At 37.2% G+C, this 23060-nt stretch overlaps 1 protein-coding gene across 5 annotated transcripts in view; it reads left to right on the top strand.

The window, feature by feature from the left end:
- Positions 1-22641, top strand: part of cdin1 (CDAN1 interacting nuclease 1) — a 201328-nt gene extending 178687 nt beyond the window's left edge. For 4 of the 5 annotated variants that reach the window (XM_078406394.1, XM_078406397.1, XM_078406393.1 and 1 more), the window contains one exon: positions 19692-22641. In XM_078406394.1, coding sequence (XP_078262520.1) covers positions 19692-19845 — 154 coding nt within the window. In that variant the 3' untranslated portion in view covers positions 19846-22641. The remainder of the gene's footprint in view (positions 1-19691) is intronic. The other variant, XM_078406395.1, reaches the window with a different exon arrangement.
- Positions 22642-23060: the final 419 nt, after the last annotated feature.

Raw genomic sequence — 23060 nt, 5'->3', positions numbered from 1 at the left:
GTCACGTCCAGACTGGAATGCACAAAAATAGATTACTCATTAAAGAAACCTGTCCTGTTTTCCATTCTGTTCCCAGTGTTAGTTTAAAAAAAATAATTCTGGTTCTTGAACAAATAGTTGCCAAGAGCAATTTCCTGTAACAACTTCCCTCAGATGGGTTTTTCAGCCATCACTTCATACTATGGTCAGCAAAGAGACAGGGTGCAATTGGTGCTGGCGATCATGACAAAAAGTCAAATAGCAGCAAATGGAGAAGGCTTTTTTAAAATAAATGCCAACTTCCAAATTTAATTCTGACTATATTTGTTTTTCAGATTTATTGCCAGAAAATATATAATGCTGAGAATATGTATTGATGTAATTATATTATTAATATAGGTTTAAATGGCAATGCATTGTTCACATTGTTTATCAGGCCTAATAAAAAAAAATACAATGCATTAATGGCTGTTTCGCAACCAGTACTGTTAAAGTGCTCGCTTTTTTTCTTCCCTTGCATTTGAACACAACAAAGAAACACAAGTGGAGAGACCTTATCTTTCTGACATCTGTGAAATTCACCAGCAGCAGTCATAGTTTCTTTTTATCTCCGCATAGCACTGAACTAGCAAATGAAAATCTTTATTTTAACACCTGCTTTAGGCACTCCAATTTTTCTTCCTTTAAATTAATTTTGTCACGGCCTTTCAAATTCTCTCCCACTGATGGGATAATGAAAGTAGAAGGCACAATTTGTGCTGACCAGGTAACAACTGCCAGTGCACAGCTGAGCATAGTTAGAGGAGAAGGAGCATCTTATCAATGATTTAATCATTACTGTAGTCATTAATATAAAAAGACCTTGGTGTATTTATCTGTTTTTATTGGCATGCATTTATCGAATTGTTTATGACAAGAGTAATTGGGGTAATTTTAGACATTGAAATTACCTGTCAGCTGTATGTAACCACATTCCTTTCCCCTCTGACAAATGGTGACAACTGAGGGACCCATAGCATTACTCATGATGGCTTCTCTAGTGGTAATAAGGACAATAGGGGCCTGGATAATTTGACATGGACAGCCTTCACAACAAGAAACCAACTAAATGACTGTCAGTGGGGGGAAAGGAGTTGGAAAACTAATGGAGTCCCCCATGGCGCTCTGACAGGGAGATGAGGCAATTTGAACGGAAAGTGAAAGGCCTTCAGTTTGTCAAGTATTTAGGGCCATCAGACAACAGCTAGAGGCTGGAACCTGACAATATATCTGAACTGTGGTAGCAGTTTCATATAGGTCAGTTACATCATAATGACTGCCCCACATCCAAAGCTTCTACTTTGGTGCCATACTTCACCCCTGACCAGGCACTGTGATCTTGCACTCATGCACAGTTATACACAGCAGGGGTAATGGCGAAGGTTGCAAAGAGCCAGAAGAAGTGATGTGTAACTTTAAAGCATTATTCGGACAAATTTCTGTAATAAATTACTTGATATAATGGTTTAGGAATATTGTCAGAAGACACAGGTTTAATAGAAAGGAATGATTCATGGTAATTACACCATTTCTGAGTGTTAACGGTATTTTATTTGTACTTTAATTAGGAACCTTTGCATGTCTTTCACTGTATACTTAACTGTATAAAATGAACAAATGCGGAAGTATATAATTATGTAAACTGGTCACAAGCAACAATGCATTAACACTTTATTTCATATTATAAGCTAACCATAGAATTTACACTTTCCAATTGCAAATTATTTTTTACGTATGCTTGCTGCAGTCTTCAAAACTGAATTGGGAATCTCATAATATAACATCATGGAAACCTGGCTAATGAAACCAACCCATGTGGAAAGAAATTGACCTAAAACTTTCAATAAAATCAAAATATTTGCAGTACATTCAAGGATTTCCCTGTATCATTATTAAAAGCACTGGATACCCTGGAGTTAGAGCAAAGCAAAACCCAAAACGAGTAAATGGAGAAATAAAAATAGCTGTTAATTCAGATATCAATTATAGACTTTTAAGTTTGATTCATTTTCTAGAATCTCTTTAAATATATTTCCTACTTTGATATGGAGGAAACTATTTCTAATTTAAAAGTCTGGGTTAAAACAAGCAGGTGATTCGATATCTGAAATAAAGTTTAATTCATGATCTTGCACTTAGCACCATTGTTAAAATGCCGTTCCAACATTGTTTTATTTTGTAATTATTTAACATACGGTTTAAGAGCCTTTGAGGTATTGTAATATGTTAAAGACTTTTATACAAATCCAACCGTTGGTTTGTAGTACAAAATTAGAAAAAATGCTATCAATAGAAAGTATATACACCTTACAGTGTTCTGTGTGTTCTGCTATTTCAATTACTCTTTTATAAATAATAACGTGTAAATAGTTAATTATTGCCTCCCAGTAGAGTGACTTTACATGCAATATAGTGAGTCATATTAAGTGTTAATCATCAAAGCTGACTTTTGAACACTGTTGATGGTTTTATTGTATCGTATTTGCAATTAACTAACAAAAAAATTGTGACTGTGATGTCTAATAGGTATTTCAGATTAAATACTGCTTCAGAAACAGGACACGAGATATGCAACTTTCCCACAAAGCAATCAACTAATTTTGTTCTTGTTTCCTTTAACTAATGTGTAGAAATAATTTTGTGTCTGACACTAAAAAATTTCCTTTGAGCAAAATAAAATACCATAAAACCCTGTAATAATTTTTGACGACCTTTTTGACATTTCCATTTTTATATCATTTTGAAGCATTTAAGTTGTAACATCAAACTTACTAATTTATTTCTGATTCAATTTTCCAGATACTGTATATCTCCCAGTTCTAATAAATGACATGTGTCTTTAAAAGACCTACAGCATCTTTTTCTAAAAGGCCTCAATCAGCCATGAAATGGGTAATTGAACATTTGTTTCCACAACAAATTCCTAAAAATACACTGAAATTGCATTTATTTAGCAGCAGCTAAAATGTTAACTGCACACGTGAAATACATCCACAAATGCTGATAATATCTGGCTAACATCTTCCCCCAGTTTGTTGTAATAATATCCTGGAGCATTGCTGAATAACTGATCTGTGCAGTGCCCCTCATTTCTAAATTATGGTTTGAATTAGTTAAAAGCACGTGTTACTGATTTGAGCCAAGAATTTTCATTCTAGTTTACCAGAATGCCAGCCTGGCACGAACAAGGTCTTAGCTAGGTCAATGCTTAGGGTAAACAGCTTTCTAAATCCTGCCCATGTGAAATCTTGTATAGCTTAGGTCAGGTCAGTTGGCTGCTGGCTCGTAGTTTTCTCAGCCAGTGATTGGATTAGCAAAGCATTTATCAACTAAAAAGAGACTAATACTTGACCTGTGTTACTCCATGTTCAACTCTTTCTGAAGTTACATTCCATATTTACTGCTATTTGTTGAATGCTGCATAAGCACTGGTGTTGATTAAACTAAAGGTTGGAAAAGATTTCAAAATAAATTGAAGCCAGATTTGAAAGGAATTAGTCTGGCTAGTGATGTTTCGACCTATCTCAAAAAAAGGAAATGGCAAAGTGTGTATTGGAGACCTACTGCCGTCCTCTAATGGATCAATAATGATAGCTGAAGCTGTTGGTTCTTCTAAATCAGAGTGGAGGAAACCCTCTGATGCCAGCAGCCAGCTAGCCCAGACTAGTCCTGCAGCCTTGTCTTCCAGCACCAGGTAATTTTACAAATTACCTCTGCCAATGATGATGGGTATTTGTTGGTATTGAATATTAGAGATGAGTGATTAGTGGCTGCAGAAGCATTGCAGCCTAAAACTACTCTGTAGTTATGTGGGCAAACATGATAGAGGGATGATATTATGGAAAAATGTTTTTATTTTTGTGACACATCATTTAAACCAGAAGAAGAATGCGATAGTGGAAAAGTGAACTGGCTGTAAGCTGTTTTGGCCACAATGCGAATGGTGACTGGAATCACTCTGAGCAATAATCACTATTATTACCATGTAATGAAAGCCAATTTTTTCAAAAAGATTTGGTTTACATCAGATTTGCTCTCGTGCTCTAAAAAATTTCCTTTTTCTATTTTTTTGTAAAAGAAAGTACATCAATACTTTAGTCTATTCAATCCATTGCTGCATTATTGTGATTTAAAATGTTGGCATGATTACCTCTGTTCTATCATAATTTCAGTAAATACTATTTTCCTTATATTTGAAAAGTTTCACTTTTCCAATACAAGATACAAAATGTAACATATTGTCTATTTAAAATAGAATTTTCTCATTATTTAAAAAAATCAGATTATTTTTCAACTAAAGAATTAAATGTGAACAGCGCTAGGTAAACAATATCTTGATAAATGATAACTGCATATAAACAAATTGCTAAAATTGTTCTGCTGACTGACCTACTGAGTTACTCCAGCACTTTGTATCTTTTGTTTTGTAAGCCAGCATCTGAAGTTCCTTGTTTTTGCATCCTAAAACTCCCTGTACACACATGACTGTGGGGCCAGGTTCAGCTCAAACTCCATCATCAAGTTTGCTGATGACACTGTGGTGGTGGGCCGGATCTCCAACAACGATGAGAAGGCCTACCGGGAGGAGGTGGCTGATCTGGCACTCTGGTGTCAGGACAATAGCCTCCTCTTGAATGTCACTAAAACAAAGGAGCTGATTGTGGACTTCAGAAGGGCTAAACATCCAAGGACGTACACGCCACTCGAGATAAATGGGTCTATTGTGGATAGGGTGAGCAGTTTCAAATACTTGGGAGTCCGCATCGCAGAGGATCTGACGTGGGCAACACACATTGCCGCACTGGTGGGTAAGGCTAAGCAGCGCCTTTACCACCTTAGACAACTGAGGAAATTCAGAGTGTCGCTGAGGATCCTTCATTGCTTCTACTCTGGGGCTGTAGAGAGCATCCTGTCCAGCAACATTACAGTCTGGTTTGGGAACAGCTCTGCCCAGGACAGGATGGCCCTGCAGAGAGTAGTGCGTTCGGCAGAACGCACCATGGGAACTACACTCGTCCCCCTGCAGGACCTATACATCAGGAGGTGCAGATCCAGAGCAAGCAAGATCATGAGGGACCCCTGCCACCCCAGTAACGGACTGTTCCAGCTGCTACGGTCAGGCAAACGTCTCCGCTGTCACGCTGTGAAAACGGAGAGGATGAGACGGAGCTTCTTCCCACAGGCCATCAGGACTGTCAATTTTTATAACCCCAGAGACAAAATTTTTGTCGACACTTTTTGTGCTATGTTTAGTAACTTATTAACTTTATTTATATGCTGTAACTGTAATTCTTTTTGTGCACAACCCGCAGGCATTGCCACTTTCATTTCACTGCACATCGAGTATGTGTATGTGACAAATAAATTTGACTTGACTTGACTTGACTTAAAATTGTGTTGGTACTGAGCATTTGTGAGTATGGCTTCTGAATTGTGTTCCTATTTGTGGAAGTTTTCTTGGCTTCTGTCTCTGTATCTGTTTGTAGGGTTCATTAAATTCTTACCTGAATAGTTTCATAGTGCCATTTTACGATTTAACTTGATATTCGTATCTTCCTGGCTATATTACATCCTAAAAGCAATCTGCATTAAATCATTCGTTAGCTGTAAAGCTCTTTGTTGAAAGAGATGTGATAGCTACCGTATAACCAAAGTCTTTTTTTTAAATTCCACTAATAATCCCACTAATCAATAGATCTCGTTTTAGGGTGATCACTGATTGACGCGGACTCGGTGGGCCGAAGGGCCAGTTTTCATGCTGCATCTCTAAATTAAACTAAACTAATAAGATGAAATTCCTAATTGAGTATTTTTCAAGATTGATGTAGCCATTTCTAAAATAAATTACCATTTCCTACAGTAGCTATCATTGTGAGTTTTGTGAATAAAATTCCCAATTTGTGTGTTTGTGATGATGAACAATTGGATTGCAATGCTCCGGTTACAGAGAAGGAAGATGCTGACTCCCAAGCAGAGTAAGGTGCAAGACATGGAAGAACAGTATTAACCCTGTTGTGCCATGTAACACCAACCACAAATTAGTTAAAGCTGGAGTTAATCATTATTGTACTGAACTACACAGATGTCCATTTATGATATACTAGAAAAGGGTGAACCCGTTGGGCCCAAACCTCTCCTGCATTGGTCTAGCGCCCTCCCCTCCCCCACTCCCCACCTCCCTCCCATTCCCCTCCCCCCTTCCCCTCCCCCCCCATTCACCCACTTCAGCCCCCCTTATCCCCCCTCCCCTCATCCCCCTCAGCCATTCGCCCACTCCATCCCCCCTCAATCCCCCTCATTCCCACACACCCACTCCATCCCCCCTCAAACCCCCTTATTTCCCCTTACCCCCCCCCCGCCATTTGCACCATCGCAAAGTCGAAATGTCGTAAGTCGGGGAGCATCTGTATTAGATCAACGGCCCCTAACTGCGCAGGCGCGGACCTGCTGGGTTTCTATTGTGACGTCAAGCACGGAGGTATTACTGCGCAGGAGCGGCTGACATGCAGGGGAAGTAGAAAAGGGATTTATTAAAGTTTAAAAAGTGATTTTTAAAGTTTAAAAAGTGAATAACCTTTAAAATATAACAACTATTTGAACCGCAGGCCAATGGTGAGTAAGGTGGGCATAAAACTGTTGCGCTATTGTGTGCCGTTTTGGCTGTATTTCGGGTATAAATATATTTATGAACGAACAAATATACAAAGAAACAAGATGAGAGTTTTAGTAATATATAGATAGGTTACAATATGCCCTAAGAAACCTTAGCAGGTTCCATGTACATTATCCATAATTTATTAAATGTGCAATAGAGCTATGGTGTCTCAAACAATAGTTTTTATGCACGCTTAAAATAGTTGGAAAATACCACCTCTACACCCAAATGGAAAATTATGTTAAAATGGAAAAAATGTCGCCTGTCCACAAGTTGCTAAATTGCACAGGGATCAACGAAAGAGATGACCAGATTTCTGTTTCAGTGCAAAAACAAAATGCTGGAAATCTAAAATAGAAATACAATATGCAGAAATGAAAAACAACTAAATGTGATGAAAGGTCCAAACAAAACACTAACTTTGCTTCACTGTAAAGGTACTGTCTGCCTTGCTCTGCATTGTCAGCAATTTCTGCATTTATGACCCATTTTAATGGTGTTGGTATTCTGGCACCCACCAGAGTTATGCGATACCGATATAGCAGATATTACAGACTATTTTCTTGTTGTGGTGCAGATGTTACACTGTAATGTAAAAAATGTACCAGGCAACCCTGTGAGTTTCAAGACAGTGCAGAAACAGGATCCCTGTGATTTCCGAAGGACCACGTGAAACCGACCAAGTGTGTGTTAAGGGAATGTGAGGAAAAAGGAACCAGGTGTGCTTTTTAGGAAATGGAGGATACAGGATCCCAGTGGATTTCAAGGAAGTACTGAAGCCAGGGCCCTGGTGTGCAAAAGGATGAATGGGAATCTGCACACAGGGACCCAGATGTCGTGAACCATCAGGATTTCCAAAAGAGATGGTATGGTAGATTATTGGAATTGTTCTGTCATTGTTGACCTGAACACTGAGGTTTGAGGGAAGTTAACTACTCCCCTGCAAATAATGGAATGAAGTCATTAGCTTAACATTTCTATCTTGTGACTCTTCTGACAGTATTTTAATCCCTGAGTAGTAAATTGTTGAAAGCACTGCTTGTACAAGTTCCATGAGTTTAGTCTGATTCAATGGCAAGATCTCTCTGGCAGAGCCAATGCCAATATTGCCTCCCCCTACACCTCTCCCACCCCCACCACCAATTGCTGGTAATTTTTTATTGATATCCATTACAAAGTGCTACTGCTTTTATTTCTTTACGTGATTCAGGGAAATGTGCTTTTCTGAAAATGTCATGCATGCTGGTTGATTCCTCTCCCCAACTCAAAAGATCTATGGGAGTGATCAGAATTTGATTTTCCCTTTCTTTGCTGATACATGTCTTGAGTGCTAAATGCTGAACCTGGGAACTTACTGTCCTCATAAAATTGAGTGCCACATTTAGCAACTGGATAGGTAGGTTTAGAACTCTGGCAATGCAGATACTTGAAACAAAATCTAGATCCAGAGGGGAGCTGAAGATTTAACCTGAGATTTTCTAAATATTTGTGCAAAATTTCTTGAAGCGCAGTTGATTTAGTACCATCTGGTACAATGGCTGCATCTTTCAGAAAGTTGCCAAATGTCAACAAATCAGGTGTTTCGTATTTTAACATTCAATCACAGTGCTGACATGGTCAGCATCAATCTTTACTATTTTTAATAGTTTGCCCTCTCTGTCCTAAACCCCTGACAGTCTCATATTTATATCTTTTTAGTTTGGAGCACTCATGAGAAAAGTCTGTTTCGACCAATTCTAATCTGTCTTTGTTTAGATATATAAAACACAAATAGAAATGGTTGCTTCTGTTTGTTTGTTCTGAATACATTACTGGTTTCTTTTTATCGAATAAGTACAAAGCTGTTCACCATTCCGTATGTTTTTGCATTTTCAACTAGTTGAAATTGTGAGTTGATAATCAATTAAAAAAATTAAATTAGCTTTTTGCTATGTTTTTCATCCTGGAAGGGGAATGAAAACCAAATTGGACGAGAGCTTTTGAATGTCCACACGGGAAAGGCAGCATCTAAAATTCTCATTGTCGTGTTCTTGTCTCCTGCTCTTACAACAGACTCCCAAGAAATTGTTGATTTTATATGTGAATTGCATTCCTCCACATTTCTGAGCTTTATGGATGGCTTTGTAGTCATCTTGCCTGATCCTTGTGAGGGGGAGGAACTGAAATTCTCCTGCGACTGTTATTTTTGTACTCTTGCCTATTCTGAGAAGAAAATAAAGTGGCACAAAAATATGCGTAAGACTCTGTTTTTTTATGGACGTTGCAGATCTCATTCTCTTCTGACGGTATGTTTAGCGGTTTTCACAAGGCCCCATGTCAAGATTCTGTGCAGGAGGATTGCATTTTTTTTTCGAGGGTCGTTGAATTTTTCTAGTTTCATAAAATAATTAGGGTCCAATGTTATCATGCAGAATGATCCTGTCAATTTTTTTTCATAAAAAAATTCATAATTTGGCTATTCACCACTTGGAGCACCCATTATTTTTATTATTTGGACGTTGGGGCAGCCTGAGTGTTGTAGCTCGCATGTAATGTTTGCGTGAATTGATATGATTATCTGCCACAGTTTCAAAAACTCCAAAGACAAATCCAGGAATGTGAAAACTTATTTTAATCTGCCAAATATATCCCTCTAATTGCATTATTTTCCATAGGATAACTCATTGTCAAAAGTAGAATATGCTCACAATTAGAATGCAACTTCTCTGACCTCTGGGGTTCCCGCTTGCCATTCATTGAGCTTGTGCTTATTCAAATGGCACATCACAATATAGCTCTTGTATATCTTCAAGCCAATCCTGAAGGAAAGAAACTATATCTCCGTATTCTCTTGCCTCAGGTTGTACCTTGGGGACTGACTGTAAGATCATCTAATTCAGCTACCCAATTAATTTTAACTTTTGTTTATTTTATAATTTAAAAAAATCTTTAGTCAGCTTAACTATTGAAAAACTGTCATAGACCTGGATCATTCTCACTCTGTGTCCCATCATCTAACTCTTGTTTAAAATTAGAATGCTTTTTTTAATCATATGAATTCCAGGATCAGATTCTATTGCTGAGGTATACATGATTATAGTGGCAGTACATGGGAAATATTCATGAAGGTAATGGTGCCTGTCACTGCTGAATGCGTTGTGGTCCTACTAGGTGGTCTTACAGATCTGGGATTTGTTATGGGTGTGGCATCCATTTAAGGGCCACATATATTTTGGATGGTAACCTGCATGGTACTCAAGACTATTACTTGAGACTAGATTTACTTGAGCCTTACATTGACCCTTAGATTTATAATAATGTAATCCTTCATTGTGCAGCATTCTTTGAATGTTGAGAAGCTAAGGGTTTTGCAGGAGAAAGGGTTTGCAGGGGCGGCACAGTTGTAAAGCTGCTGCCTTACAACTCCAGAGACACGGGTTCGATCCTGACTACTGGTACTGTCTGTACAGCATGTGTACCTTTTCCCTGTGTCTGCATGGGTTTTCTCCGGGTACTCCAGTTTCCTCCCACATTCCAAAAACGTACAGGTTTGTAGGTTAATTGGCTTCAGTAAAATTGTAAACTGTTCTTAGTGTGTAGGATAGTGCTAGTGTAGGGGGTGATTGTTGGTCAGCACATTGTCGGTGGGCCGAAGAGCCTGTTTCTGCACTGTACCTCAAATCTAAAGTAAAGTCTAACATAGGGGCTCCATTAACATCTAGTGAGCAGGTACAAAACGAATTAAAAAAGCTGATATGCCATTACTTCAAGTGGTTGATGATATCTTGAGAGAAAAGTTGTTTAAAGTATTATAAAGTTCTGGTCAGATCTGACTGAGAGCACTCTTCCCATAAAAAAATTGTTGAGGCTGTTTGAAAAACTTTCTAATCTCCAACTAAGAGATTTTTATTATGTAAGAAATATTGAACAAAGGGAGGTAAATTGGGTTGAATTACCGATCAGCCACAATGGAAATAAATGACAAAAAAAGTCTGTAAGTGCAAAATTTATATTACTACTAATTCACTGAGTTAACAATAATCTCACTTGGTATTCGTTTCAAATTGGAAAGTGTTAATATAAAACAGAATGTCCTACTCATGACAGCATTATTAATTTCAATTAATGTATTTTATAAGAATGAGCTTCATGACATTATAAATATCTTCCAAAACTACTGTTTAATTAACCAGTCCAATATAGTTTTTTAAATACAGTTTACATGTGCTGTTCAACAATACAATCGTTTATAGGGAGTGCAAACATAACACAAGGGACAAAACATGGCCACATTAATGTTTGAAATGAGCATAAAGCCATGCTGAATAATGTGAACCTCTGTTTAACATTGCAATGTATATCCACATAATGCACTGGTGTACTGTGATGTGGTGGTCCCCTCAAGGGAAGCTTTTGACTTTGGGTTCTTTAGGAGATACTTTGTGTTCCCCATAGCAATGTTTTAAAGCTTCTTTAATTCTGGCAATTTGGATGCTAGGGGGCAGTGAAGGCTGCAGCTTGCTCCAGAGACCATGGAGGTAGTTTTCAATGAAGACGGTTTAAAATGCATGATGGAGGAGGGTTCAATGCATTTCGAGAATATTGTAGAGGATATAACTTCCTGAAGTTTTCCTTTCTTGCTTCTTTATATAAACAGGTCTGTATATCCTGTTTGTGAATTTATCTGGCACTTTTAACTGCCTGTGTGGATAGCAGCCAGGTCCCAGATGTCAGGGGAAAAGGTTGTAAACGTGCAAGGCACTCTCCGATTATGTAGATATCATCTTGCAGTGGCCTTGAAATGGCCTTCCAGTTCAAGCCCTAAAAATAAACACCTATTAATCATCTGATGGTAACATTCCTTGACCACTGCTTTGAGTATGGAGACCCCAAATCAGCTTCCTGCAATAGCTGGCCTCATACACCCTGTCACCCAGGATAAGAAACAGTTTGCGTGGCAATTTTTTCCTGTAAAGAGACTGGCTCTAACTGGTTGTTTTCAGCCATCTCTAAATGGCTTTTCACTGATATATGACTCAACGTCTTTGATACTGCACAAATTAAGCTTTGTTCATATTCTTTTGGAGAAAAAATGGCAAGGAACAAGCCTTATGTTATCCAAACTTTGTCTTAAAATTTTGTAACTAATTTAATCTGCTGTGGTACAACGAAGGCAGGAGTGATACTCAGCCTTGAAAATAAAAAAGCTTTTCTGTTGAGGAGGCACACCTTTCTATTTCTCTTAAGTATGCTTTGATTGATTTTTTTTCTCTCCTTTTTCTTGTAAAGGGCACATTTGGCTTGGGTGGTATTTCAATGCCATTTTTCTTGTGTTGACGTTATTGTAATTAGTGATTCTGTGTGTAACCACACAATTGTTTTGCTTTGAAATCTTACTAATGATGATAAAGGCCACTGAAAACTCGGTCATTAAAAAAAAGCTACAAAAATGAATTTTAAGGCATAATGCAGGTGCATGTATGATGTATCTATTCAGTACAACACAGTGTTAATCAGGGAGAGAGATTTATGTGGCTTGCTAGTACATAGAGGCATTCAATATATATTTTTTACTGAACTGTAAACTTGAGAATTATTTGGTGAAGGCTAAAGATTTTCAGAGCATTGGTGAAGAGATGGATTTTTTGGCTTTAGCATGGGGAGTGTTTTACGGACATTCTTTGGTATTAAGGGGCATGAATATCTGGCAGTGTTGTAGTTCTAGAGGAAATTTTGACAGTCATGGTGGTGATGGAAATGCTTTTCACATTGCTGCGACTTTGAGAAAAAAAACCTTGTGGTGGTCTGCCGAGGGAAATGTGTAATGCTGTGGAAGTGTTGTTTCACTGAATGTGTTGTACCTGTACGATAGGCACAATTCTTGAAACAGTTTGCACAGCGAGTTCCTGATCTCAACCACATTATTGGAAAGCTAAGTGATTCAGTCTGGGTGAAAAAATAAGCTGGTCCATTCATGCTTGCTTGCTAGCTAATTATAGAGGTTAGATGATGAAGTAAGTTTTCCAATCTATCCTTTCTGCCGAAGAATACTAGGCAACTTAATGAACACTGTAGAGAAAATAAATAATATCAATGTTTTTAATCAAAGTGCGCCACGCTTATAAAAGAGAGTCCTTAGTATTTCTGTTCATGATCACAACACAGTTGGCTAAATCATGCTGCTTGTTTAGTATCATTGTGTTAAATTGATTCTTAGTGCTTCGTTTACTCACCGGAGAAAGAAATCTAACTTCGGTTTGTTTAAAGACAGTTCCCTTTTGAAGTAGCTTAGAAAGTGATTTTGTTTCATTTTATTTCTTGTTCACGTAACCTGCTCGTATAAGATGTGGCTTGTCGTTGCTTTAGTGTGTCAATTCCCAGATTGGAGCAAGCCATATACAGACCCTCCATCTTTAAAGCATACTGGATCCATGTGAAGACTCCACAAATTATGAACAGACCAAACAAAATTCCATCTTGATTGCACTTCAGCATGTAAATTGACCAGACCTCTCCATTTGAAAGAGGACATAAATAACGCTACTGAAAAGTTCATAGAGTGTGCCACAGATGTAAACGTTTGAGACGCTGTTACATCTTTTATGAAATAATGCTTCATTTAATAACTTACCTACTGATATCAGTAGAGTTGTGCTCAATTTTTTTTAAAGGACATTTCTTTTCTTAGATAGGTATTTTTCAAACTATCTTTTGTTGATAATAACATCAACATGAATATGTATTATTGAGTGCTCATGATATGGGCTTATTGAAGCAAAATAGTGCACAATTCATCTTGTTTGACAAATTTGATTTGGCTAAAGTTGCCACCTATTTTCATTCTATTACATGCTTAAAGATTTGTCTGCAAATTCGCATTGTATTTTGGCACTGAACTTACTGTTCAGTAAGTGATTGAAAAGTACTTATCTGAAAACCCTTCAACTGCTGCAGATGAACTTATTCCTGAAAAACTTGACACAACTTTCCCCACTCTCCAAAATACTCACTCTGTTGTCGGTTGGTTTCGGTCATGCCTCCCCTATTTGGGCCCTTCCAAACACTGGAGAGCTTGGCAGTCTACTACTAGTCCTAGTTCTTTGAAATTACCTGCCAATGTTTATCAGATTGCTTCACTGCTCTTTTTATTCTATCATCCCAAAGGGGACTTACAAGTTTCTGCTGAAAGGTCACCACAAATGCTGCCTGACTTGCTGAGTATTTACAGCATGCTACGTTTTATTTAAGGTCTGAGGTAGGATAAAACATAAGTAAAAGGTGAAGGGTGTGGTTCATAAGATCATAAGTGATAAGAGTAGAATTAGGCCATTTGGCCCTTCGTCTACTCCGCTATTCAATCATGGCTGATCTATCTCTCCCTCCTAACCCCATTCTCCTGCCTTCTCCCCAAAGAAGGTTATGGTGCAACAAGACATGAAAGATGCATCTAGAGATGTAAAGGACAATAGAGTGTAAATGAAATTACTTAACATGTGTTGATTTCAGAAGGCTATTACATGCCTAGTCAAAGGTTAAGGTGCTGCTTGCCAAGCATATATTGAACTTTATTGGAGCAGTACAGGAGCCCATAGACAGAGGCAGAATTCAAGGAAAAGGACTAGAAGCTCAGGGTCTTATATGCGCACTGAATGAATTTGCAAAATGATTATCTAATCAGTATTTGGTTTGCTGAACATGAACATGTTATCCCCAGAATGCCTAATGGAAAGGGCAGGGTCGATGGGATTGGTGGTAGCATCATGCTGAAGTGTTCAAGATTAATCCTTTGAATGGGGTGGCTGGTGGGAAAGAAGATGGGGTGCTTCATTTCATGTGTATTTACCTCTTTGACCAGGCTGCCATGTGAAAATGTATTCAGTGCTCTTGTTGATTCCTTTGTTAGCTTAAAATTTAAGTACATAGCAATCCCTTAAAAAATCCATGCCAACTATCACAGATTAATCATAGTATAAGACGTTAACGATGCTGAAAACTTGAGCAAAAAATCAAAGTGCTGGAGGAATTCAGCAGGTGGAGCAGCAGCTCTAGGTGGGGGGTGGGGAGGAAGGGAATTGTCGATGTTTGGGTCATAAGTCAGGACCAGAAATAGGCCATTCGGCCCAATGAGTCTACTCTGCCATTCTATCCCCCTCAATCCCATTCTCCTGCCTTCTCCATGTAACCCTTGACACCCTTACTAATCAGGAATCTGTCAATCTCCGCCTTAAAATATCCAATGACATGGCCTCCACAACCGTTTGTAGCAATGAATTCTACAGATTCACCACCCTCTGCCTAAATAAATTCCTCTTTAACTCCTTTCTAAAGGTGAGTCCTTTTATTCTGAAGCTATTTCCTCTGGTCCTAGACTCTCCCACTCGTGCATCAGGCCTAGTCATATATTTCTTTGTCAATTCTCCATGGATCCTAAATCCTTTAATATATCCTCTTTCACTACGTTTTGCATGAGTTGGTACCATAATCCCAGTTCAGCAATATCAGCATAATTCCTTTTTCTGAACAAGATCACCACTATTCATGAAGAACATCTGCTTCCACACACAGGTTTTGATTTTAATCCTTATCAGTGTTTTATGAATCCTTGCTTTTTATTTACTTATAAAAGATCTTTGAAAGTTTTGATTTTACTGGGTAATGGTATTGAACATTTCATATTTTCTCTTTGCTTTCCTAAGCTTTCTCTAGTATTAAACTCGCCTTCAGCCTTCGAGAAGGAGTAAGAAGGAGCAGTAATGATGGCGTGGCCCAGGTTCACCAGGGACATATGAATAGAACAGAAAAAATGACTATTTGGTGTATGGAAACGCAGGAAGTGGTTAGATTTTGTAAAACTAGTACAAAGGGTTTTGATAAAGTGCATCGGAAAAGTTTATTTCCTCTAGTTATGGGTCATCAATTTAGAGTTGCTGTGAGAGTGACGTGAGAACCTAGAATAAATTTCTTTACCTAAAGAATTTGTCATTAAGAGTGAAAAGGTGGAGAAAAGTAAAGATGAAAGCAATTGATAGTCGGGGTTTGAGGAGGGGTAGTGTTACGGATAATGGAGAGCAGGGCAGTGGAATTATTTTTGACTTGCACTGATGAAATGCTAGCCCAACAAACAAGCTGAATGGCTTCCTTTTCCACTTTTCTTTCCAGTGCAGGTGAATGTAAACATGCTGTTTATTCAGATGCCTTCAAGTTCAGGCTGTTGCAATCTTGGGCAGGCAATATTGAAAGAAGTACTAAATTGCAGCAATCGGAGATATGTCTTTCCACAATACTGACATTAAACCAAAATGACATTTTCTGTTAATTTTAATTCACAACAATATTTATATGACACTCATTAACTCCGAATGTTTGCACCGTGGTGGAACCTCAATCAGCTTGAAATGTTACTGTGAATACAAAACAGATTTTGTACACCAAACATTGAATAATGATTGTTCAGATTATAGATAGAGTTAATAGAATAAATACTTTAAGCCTAGGATGCATAATTTTACTCAGCACCAACCACATACAGACCAAGTAAACAACTTGCCACCATTGAGTCAAATATAGCCAGCTAAATTTTATTCAGAAATGTGTGTACACACAGTTTTTCAACATTAATCATTCAAAAATATTTTTTTTTACTGAATATCAATAGACACAAACAAAAATGCAATTGAAGCATAAAAATCTAAATTAAAATATGGACAGTGTTGCATTCTACATGGCAATGCGGTCATTATAAGAAATTAACTTGCATGTTCATTATGATTCAATACCTGAGGCAAGATATGGGCAGCCAACAGCATTACTGAAAATATGGTAAGGTAAAATATGATAAGGTAAGAAAACTATTGTAGTTAGCCTTGGATGAAATGGAAGGCAATTACTCCGGTGCAGTATTGGCAGCACTGATTTGGACCGCTGTACTAAGTTACAGAATTGTATTGACAAAAATGTTCAATATGAATCATAGGTCACAAAGTATAATTATTCTTTTAATACTTAACTATTTATTTCTATTTACACAAAAAGTTAACATTAAAATTCCCACTGCTGAGATATTGTGTAGTTCTCATTTGCATTTCAGGTGTATAATTGCTAAGAAGGTGAAGTTGTACAAAATTAATCTAAAGGGGATTTATCTGGAACATCTGTGTCACTGAAATCCAAATTAATTTGAGATAGAGGTTAATTATTTTTTCTTGAGCAAAATCAGAAGAGAGATGAAATGAAGAATTGATGCAGCAAAACTGTTTGTACATTGAGTGATATTTCAAACTGAAATAGTGTAGTTCACATTTAATTTTTAAATGCTTAAGTTAAATAGTCTTATATTTGACTGACAAAACCATCTGGGACGTAAATCAAACAATCATTTCCAAAGAATATGTGTTCAAAAGTATTGTTTGGACATCAAACTATTTTAAAATGTGTTGCTGAAAATAAACTTTTAAATGGTTGAGACTGGTTATGCAACTTTTTGAATTGCATTTTGGTTTTTGGTTACTTTTATTAGACTGAGATGTATTAAAAACGTTGCTCTGACATGGCATTCATTATTTGGCATTTTTCCTTAATACTCAAATTTAAGTTATTGCTAATTTGACTTCTAGGGATTTTCTAGGGATTTTGCACAGGCAGAATTATTCTTCTCGTGTGGTAGATTGTGTCTAATGTAGCCAACATTTATACACACATGGTTCAATTGCTCTAAGCAGACAGCCCTTGAGATGGGTAACAATTACTATTGGACACATCATTAGGATGCTAATCCATGTTTACTTACTTGCATTTGGTTAATATGTAGTAAATAATCACTGATACATGCTTTATACAAAATGTTATACCTGACATGCTTACTTTAAAACTTTCAAAGATGTAGTTATTGATTATTATTAATTGATACTTGACCCTTGACTTGGAAAATACATAGATCATTAGTTGATCGTGCCAGTAATTATTTATAATCATGTTTATTTGATATAAGCAGAACTTACTGGAACGATTTATTTTTTTATAAATTGCCATGTGTCATTAATTGCACAATTTTTTAAGAATTCCCATTTCATGAATAGATATTTTCGCTTCAGATTTGCTGTGTTATGCATTTTGCATTTGATCGGGGCTGTATTTTTGCACTGGAAATTTTATACAATACTGGAAGACGACTAGAAGTGTGAAGATTTCAACAGTTACATAGCATTTCTGCCTGATGACCTCTGATTATCAAGGATGTTTTACTAATTTGACCGTTTTTAGTTGAGCATCAGAGAAAGAATTCAACAACTTGTTTGGTTGCTCATTGCTAAAACAACTCTGATTCTGAAGTACAGACCAAGTGGTGACATGTTCTGATTGATAGTGATTGCATCTTTATGAACTCTTACTGAAGGTCCTAACTTCCTGATGGGTCAACTATTCCACAGGGCTACTTCCTGAGATTGCCTAGTGGGCTCAGCATATCCATTTAAAGGCTAAGTCACAGTTCCAAGATTTAGAACATGTTTTTTAACCACCAATCTAGTCAGTTGGTCTTATGTACAGTAACAAAATTGTTAGTTAAGTACAACCCAAGAAGGTTTGAAAATATTGAAATATTTTAATAAAACCCCGATTTTTATATATTCAGACATTTTTATTTATTTTCACTCTTTTCATCCCAAAATATATTTGTGGAGTGTGCAAAAGGTAAAACCCTTTCAATTTGACAATAAGTAAGGTCTCAGTACAGTTTCTTGCTGAAGTTCAAAGTAAATATGCAACCCATTAACTTTTATGTTATTTTCTTACTTCCCCTTTCACATGGAAGCTACAACATTGTCGTACTAGTTTACTGTCTCCACATAAATCCTTTGGTTTCCAGGAAATTCAGTGTGATGACCATGCCATAGCACTACCAAAGGAAAATTCTAAAGTTGCAAAATTACAGGAAACTATCCAAATGGCAATATGACTTCAAAAAAACACTGCTTGACCTATTATATCTTGGCCACTGTTACCTTGCACAGGATGAAACATGGGTGAGATTTAGCTGTTTGTTGATCTTGGCAGAAATAGCTGAGTTATTGAGTATATTCTTTAATTACCCATTTTCATGGAAGATATGAGGCACTTAAACTAATTCATCAGATTTAGTAGCTTCCAATAACGTTGATTAGCCTGAAACATCAAATGGTAGAGTTGTGCCATCTAGCATTCAAATTATTGTCCCAGATAAGACCCCTGATTTTATTTTAAAGACAAGAGAGAAAAGAGATGTATATGCTATTGCTTTAAGTCCATAAATACAGCTTCTTTGCTTTGCAGATTTCAGTCAGACCTGCCATGATATTATTGACCTATTCCTGGTCCTAACTTGTACGTTCTTGTATCAACTGCCCAGATTGTAATCGCAGGTCCACAATCCCGCCGACTAGGAATTGCCCACTTGTCAAGAATCTAACTGCCTTAAAAATATCTAAAGACTTTACTTCTGCCACTCTTCAAGATATGTTTAAAGACTCTGTGCCCTGTGAGAGAAAAAAAATGCAGGACAATGACTCCTGATTCTGGATTGTCCTCAAAAGGAAACATCCTCTCCACATCCGCCTTATCAAGGTCATTCAGGATATGCTGTAAAAAATGTCATTTTCATTCTTCTAAACCCCAGTGGATACAAGCCTAACCTGTTCTATATTCTTCATATGGCATCTTGCCCATTTTGGTTATCCATGGTCAACTTTCTCACGATGACTTTTTCTGTTTCGTATTTCGCCAATCGTCTATTTATGCTGAGAAGTTGCCAAATAAACCATGAGCTTTTATTTTCCGCAGTAACATTTGATGCAGTACCTTATCAATACCTCTTGGAAATCTCAGCACAGTACATGCTTTGTCATAGGACAGCAACTTGCATATGTATATTTTCACTTTGGCAAAGCTTTCACCTTCAATGTGTGGATACTTGTGTGGAAAATGTAAATAAAACAGCCAGGGAAGTTCAATTAATACAGCCAGACTTTCTGAATGCAATTTAACATCTTTTACATCTTATTTTCAGATTTGGACCCGGATTAGTGATCTACTGGTGCGGATTTATTAAGGAGTTGGACTGCCATCGTGAACGTGGAATATTATTAAAAGATTGCTTCCCTGAAGACATTATAACCTTCCACCATACCAGAGCCAGCATTGACAGTGGAAAGAAGAGGTGAATCCGGAAGTAATTTTGTCTTCCTGCAGTGCTAACTACTGGCAACATCTCTCCTGAACTTTAGTTGAACTCCTGCTGCCCTGGGTCACCATAATACCTCTTTAGAAAAACACATTGTGTTTCTGCTTTACTTCAGCAACACACTTCTGTGAGCAGCCAAGAACTGCAGACACATACCTCCCATTATCAGCATCCCAGTCCGTGTCAAGACTTTATAGATAGTTTAATCTTTCTCACATCCGAACTCTTTCCTCCACAGAGAAGAAAAAAATTCTGGCGCTGCAAAAATAATTAATTGAAAGTTTTGTGCGAGGCAGAAGAATGAAATTGTTTATTTTAAAGGTTTGTTTAATTAATTTTTAAAAAGAAATGTTGCTCCATTTTATCTGTTCCGCGGGAGAAAATCTTAACTAGCATATGCTGTTCTGACAAAGATTACCAGGAAGACGGAAGAAAGTGTGTGTTCAAAGCCTCCTTGAAAATAGGCAACATCGCCTCCAACTCTTGGTCATCTCTGGTCCATGACCATTCGACGTAGAGAAGGTGCACTCAGGATGATATTGAGGACCTTGTCCATGTGTCAGGACCTCGAGGAGACCCTATGTAAGTGGCAGAAGAAATATACCACCTCACAAACTACCCACACATCTGCCTCCAGACACCATTTACCCTATCAGGAGAAGAATCTGCCAATAGCCACCACAGAGCCCACAAAAAGTGAAAGCAAGTCATCCTCAATCCCAAAGAATTGTAGAAGAATGGGAAAATTATGATCTATTACATAACCTTAAAAAGGTTTTAAATTCTTTATTCTCATTCAAATTGGCTAATTAAAACTTCAGTTAAGATGAATTTTGGTTTCATTTCAAAGTGATAGATGAAAATGTGATTTGAATGGGTAATGTAAAAAATGAAGGAATTAAACTGCAAACGGAAGATACTTCAAGTGAATTTACCTGTTCAAAGGCAGGAATGTAACTTAGGTTTTCAATTTGAGCAAACTTTCAACTAAGTGCATGACAATGAATATTTGAAATTAACTTTTTTTACGTCAATTTTAATTTCCATATTCAATAAAAGTTTTATTGAGCGATTGTTTGTGATGAGCATGTGCGTGTTAATTATTAATCCTGTATCCATTGGAAAAGCATAATTGCAAAAATTTTAAAATGCCTGAAGAAAGATCAGTATGATACTGGTCTCTTTGGCAGTTTGGCAGAATATTGTACTGTGAGCAGAATGTGCATTATAACGGCAAACCTTCATCCTAATAGCTGAACTGTTAACTTCCTTGTTTATGGACATGGAGAAACCTAATTCTGACTTTAGAAATAATCACTATGGTCAGAGGATTGTTCAATTATTTTTCATGTTTTCTTTATCCGTTTTACTCCACCCAAAGTCAGCACTAAATATTCTATAGCCAAAGTGAAAAATGTGCTCACAAGTTTCCACTGTGCTTCCAGTGCAACAACAATAGGAGCCTCAAAACATTTTTTGGGGGATTTTGCAATCTTCACCTTCCCATCCCTTTACCCTCGTTTTCCTCTCATCCAGAGCAAAACACTTTCCACATTTTTGACCACAAAACTCAACAACTGGAAGAAATTGGACACAGTACTTGCTTCACAATATCAAACATTTGCCATGGTAAAACCGCTCTAGTGCACTGCTTGTAGTCATCTAGTTTAAAGAGACTTTGAGATAAACATCAAAAAATGCTCTGTGCTTTCTGATTTTAATTGGCTTTCTGATTTTAATTTATTCTGAAGTTAGACCCTCTTGACTTTCTTGCCAGCTATTGATTGTAACTGTTCTATTGAACACTGTGAATGCTTTTTATAGACAATGTGTTCGTTTAGATCTAAGTATCACATACTCGTGAGTTTGCTGTCTGCTGTGCCTTTTTGCTGGTCTGTTTTATAAATAGAGCTAAGTGTAAGTCTTGTATACTGCAGTCAACACACTTAAATGTTTGGTACTAACCCAGACTTGTCGTTTGACAAATTATTAGAATTTTATGCGCCAGTGATGTTTATGGAGAAACTGAGAGCTTACTAATAATGCACAAATGTAAAATTGCCCAACCTCAGAGAAGTACACCCTGATTCCTTTGGAAAGACAAGTGTTGTACAATTATAAAAGAGCTTCTCGGAATGCCAGTGAAGTGCCTTTGCCACAGAAAGCTGCATTCATATCATGTCAGTGTTTAGAGGATGTGTTGGGACTGCTAATGGAATAAAACCAAGTGCACTGTTCCGTTTTGCATGGTATGTTGACTTGTCCACTCCAGAGAAATATGTAACAGAAACAAAAATGTGTGTCAATTTATTCAATAGATATGATCTTAGTGTGGATATTCCTTCTGAAACTTAGATCCAATGCATTGAGGGCTTGTATTAAAACTCCTCCAGCCCGTGACTGCCCATTATGAAGGAATAAAACTTCAAAAAGTTGATTCAAAATTGCTACATTTTATCCTCTGTTTCTGTATAACTGTAACTTGCCTTTTTTTTTGGTAAAAGTCACTTTTCGTCCACAATAAATAATTTTAATTTTGCTTGTGAATTTGCCTTGAAAGCGTTTAACGTAAATGGATAACAAAAAGCCAACTATTATGTCTTTAGATGTTGGAATACTTCAAGCCTAGAATTCACAAAGATTTAACTCATTCAAGTATATAGTTACCATTTTCAGCTTAAAGCTATGAGGATATGAACTTCAAATAATCTATTCCTAATTCTGTAATCTTTTAAACAGTAATTGTAAATTGTAGTGAATTATTACATTTTAAGAAAAAAAGTTCAGTTTGGTCTCTGCCTTTCCTCTTATTGGTTAAATGTGGCTTCTATATAAACAGCAACTCGGGTCATCTGTTTCGGCAATTGATCATTAAACCTTACTTAACACTGTAATGAATCATCTCAGTTTGTTTACTTTTTCTTAACTTGAGTCTGATTACTCCCATTCCCTTTTCTTCTGAAGGCCTTGATTATGGTTTCATGGAAGCCAGCGCCTTCCAGTACCAGACCCAAGTGTGTGCTATTCCTCTTTGAGCCTCAACAATGTATTGCAGTCAATTGTGCCACTGTTATAGCCAAACCCAATCTTGACCTCACAGCAGGAGGTCGCTAGAATAGTGCCCATCAGTCAATACCAAGACTGATTAGTCTCTATCCATTGTTCCTTCCGAATGAGGAATGATCTATCACCAGG

This window comes from Rhinoraja longicauda, chromosome 10 (genome assembly GCF_053455715.1).
Source record: "Rhinoraja longicauda isolate Sanriku21f chromosome 10, sRhiLon1.1, whole genome shotgun sequence".
Taxonomy (NCBI): Eukaryota; Metazoa; Chordata; class Chondrichthyes; order Rajiformes; family Arhynchobatidae; genus Rhinoraja; species Rhinoraja longicauda.
This window is presented reverse-complemented; position numbering and strand designations above follow the sequence as displayed.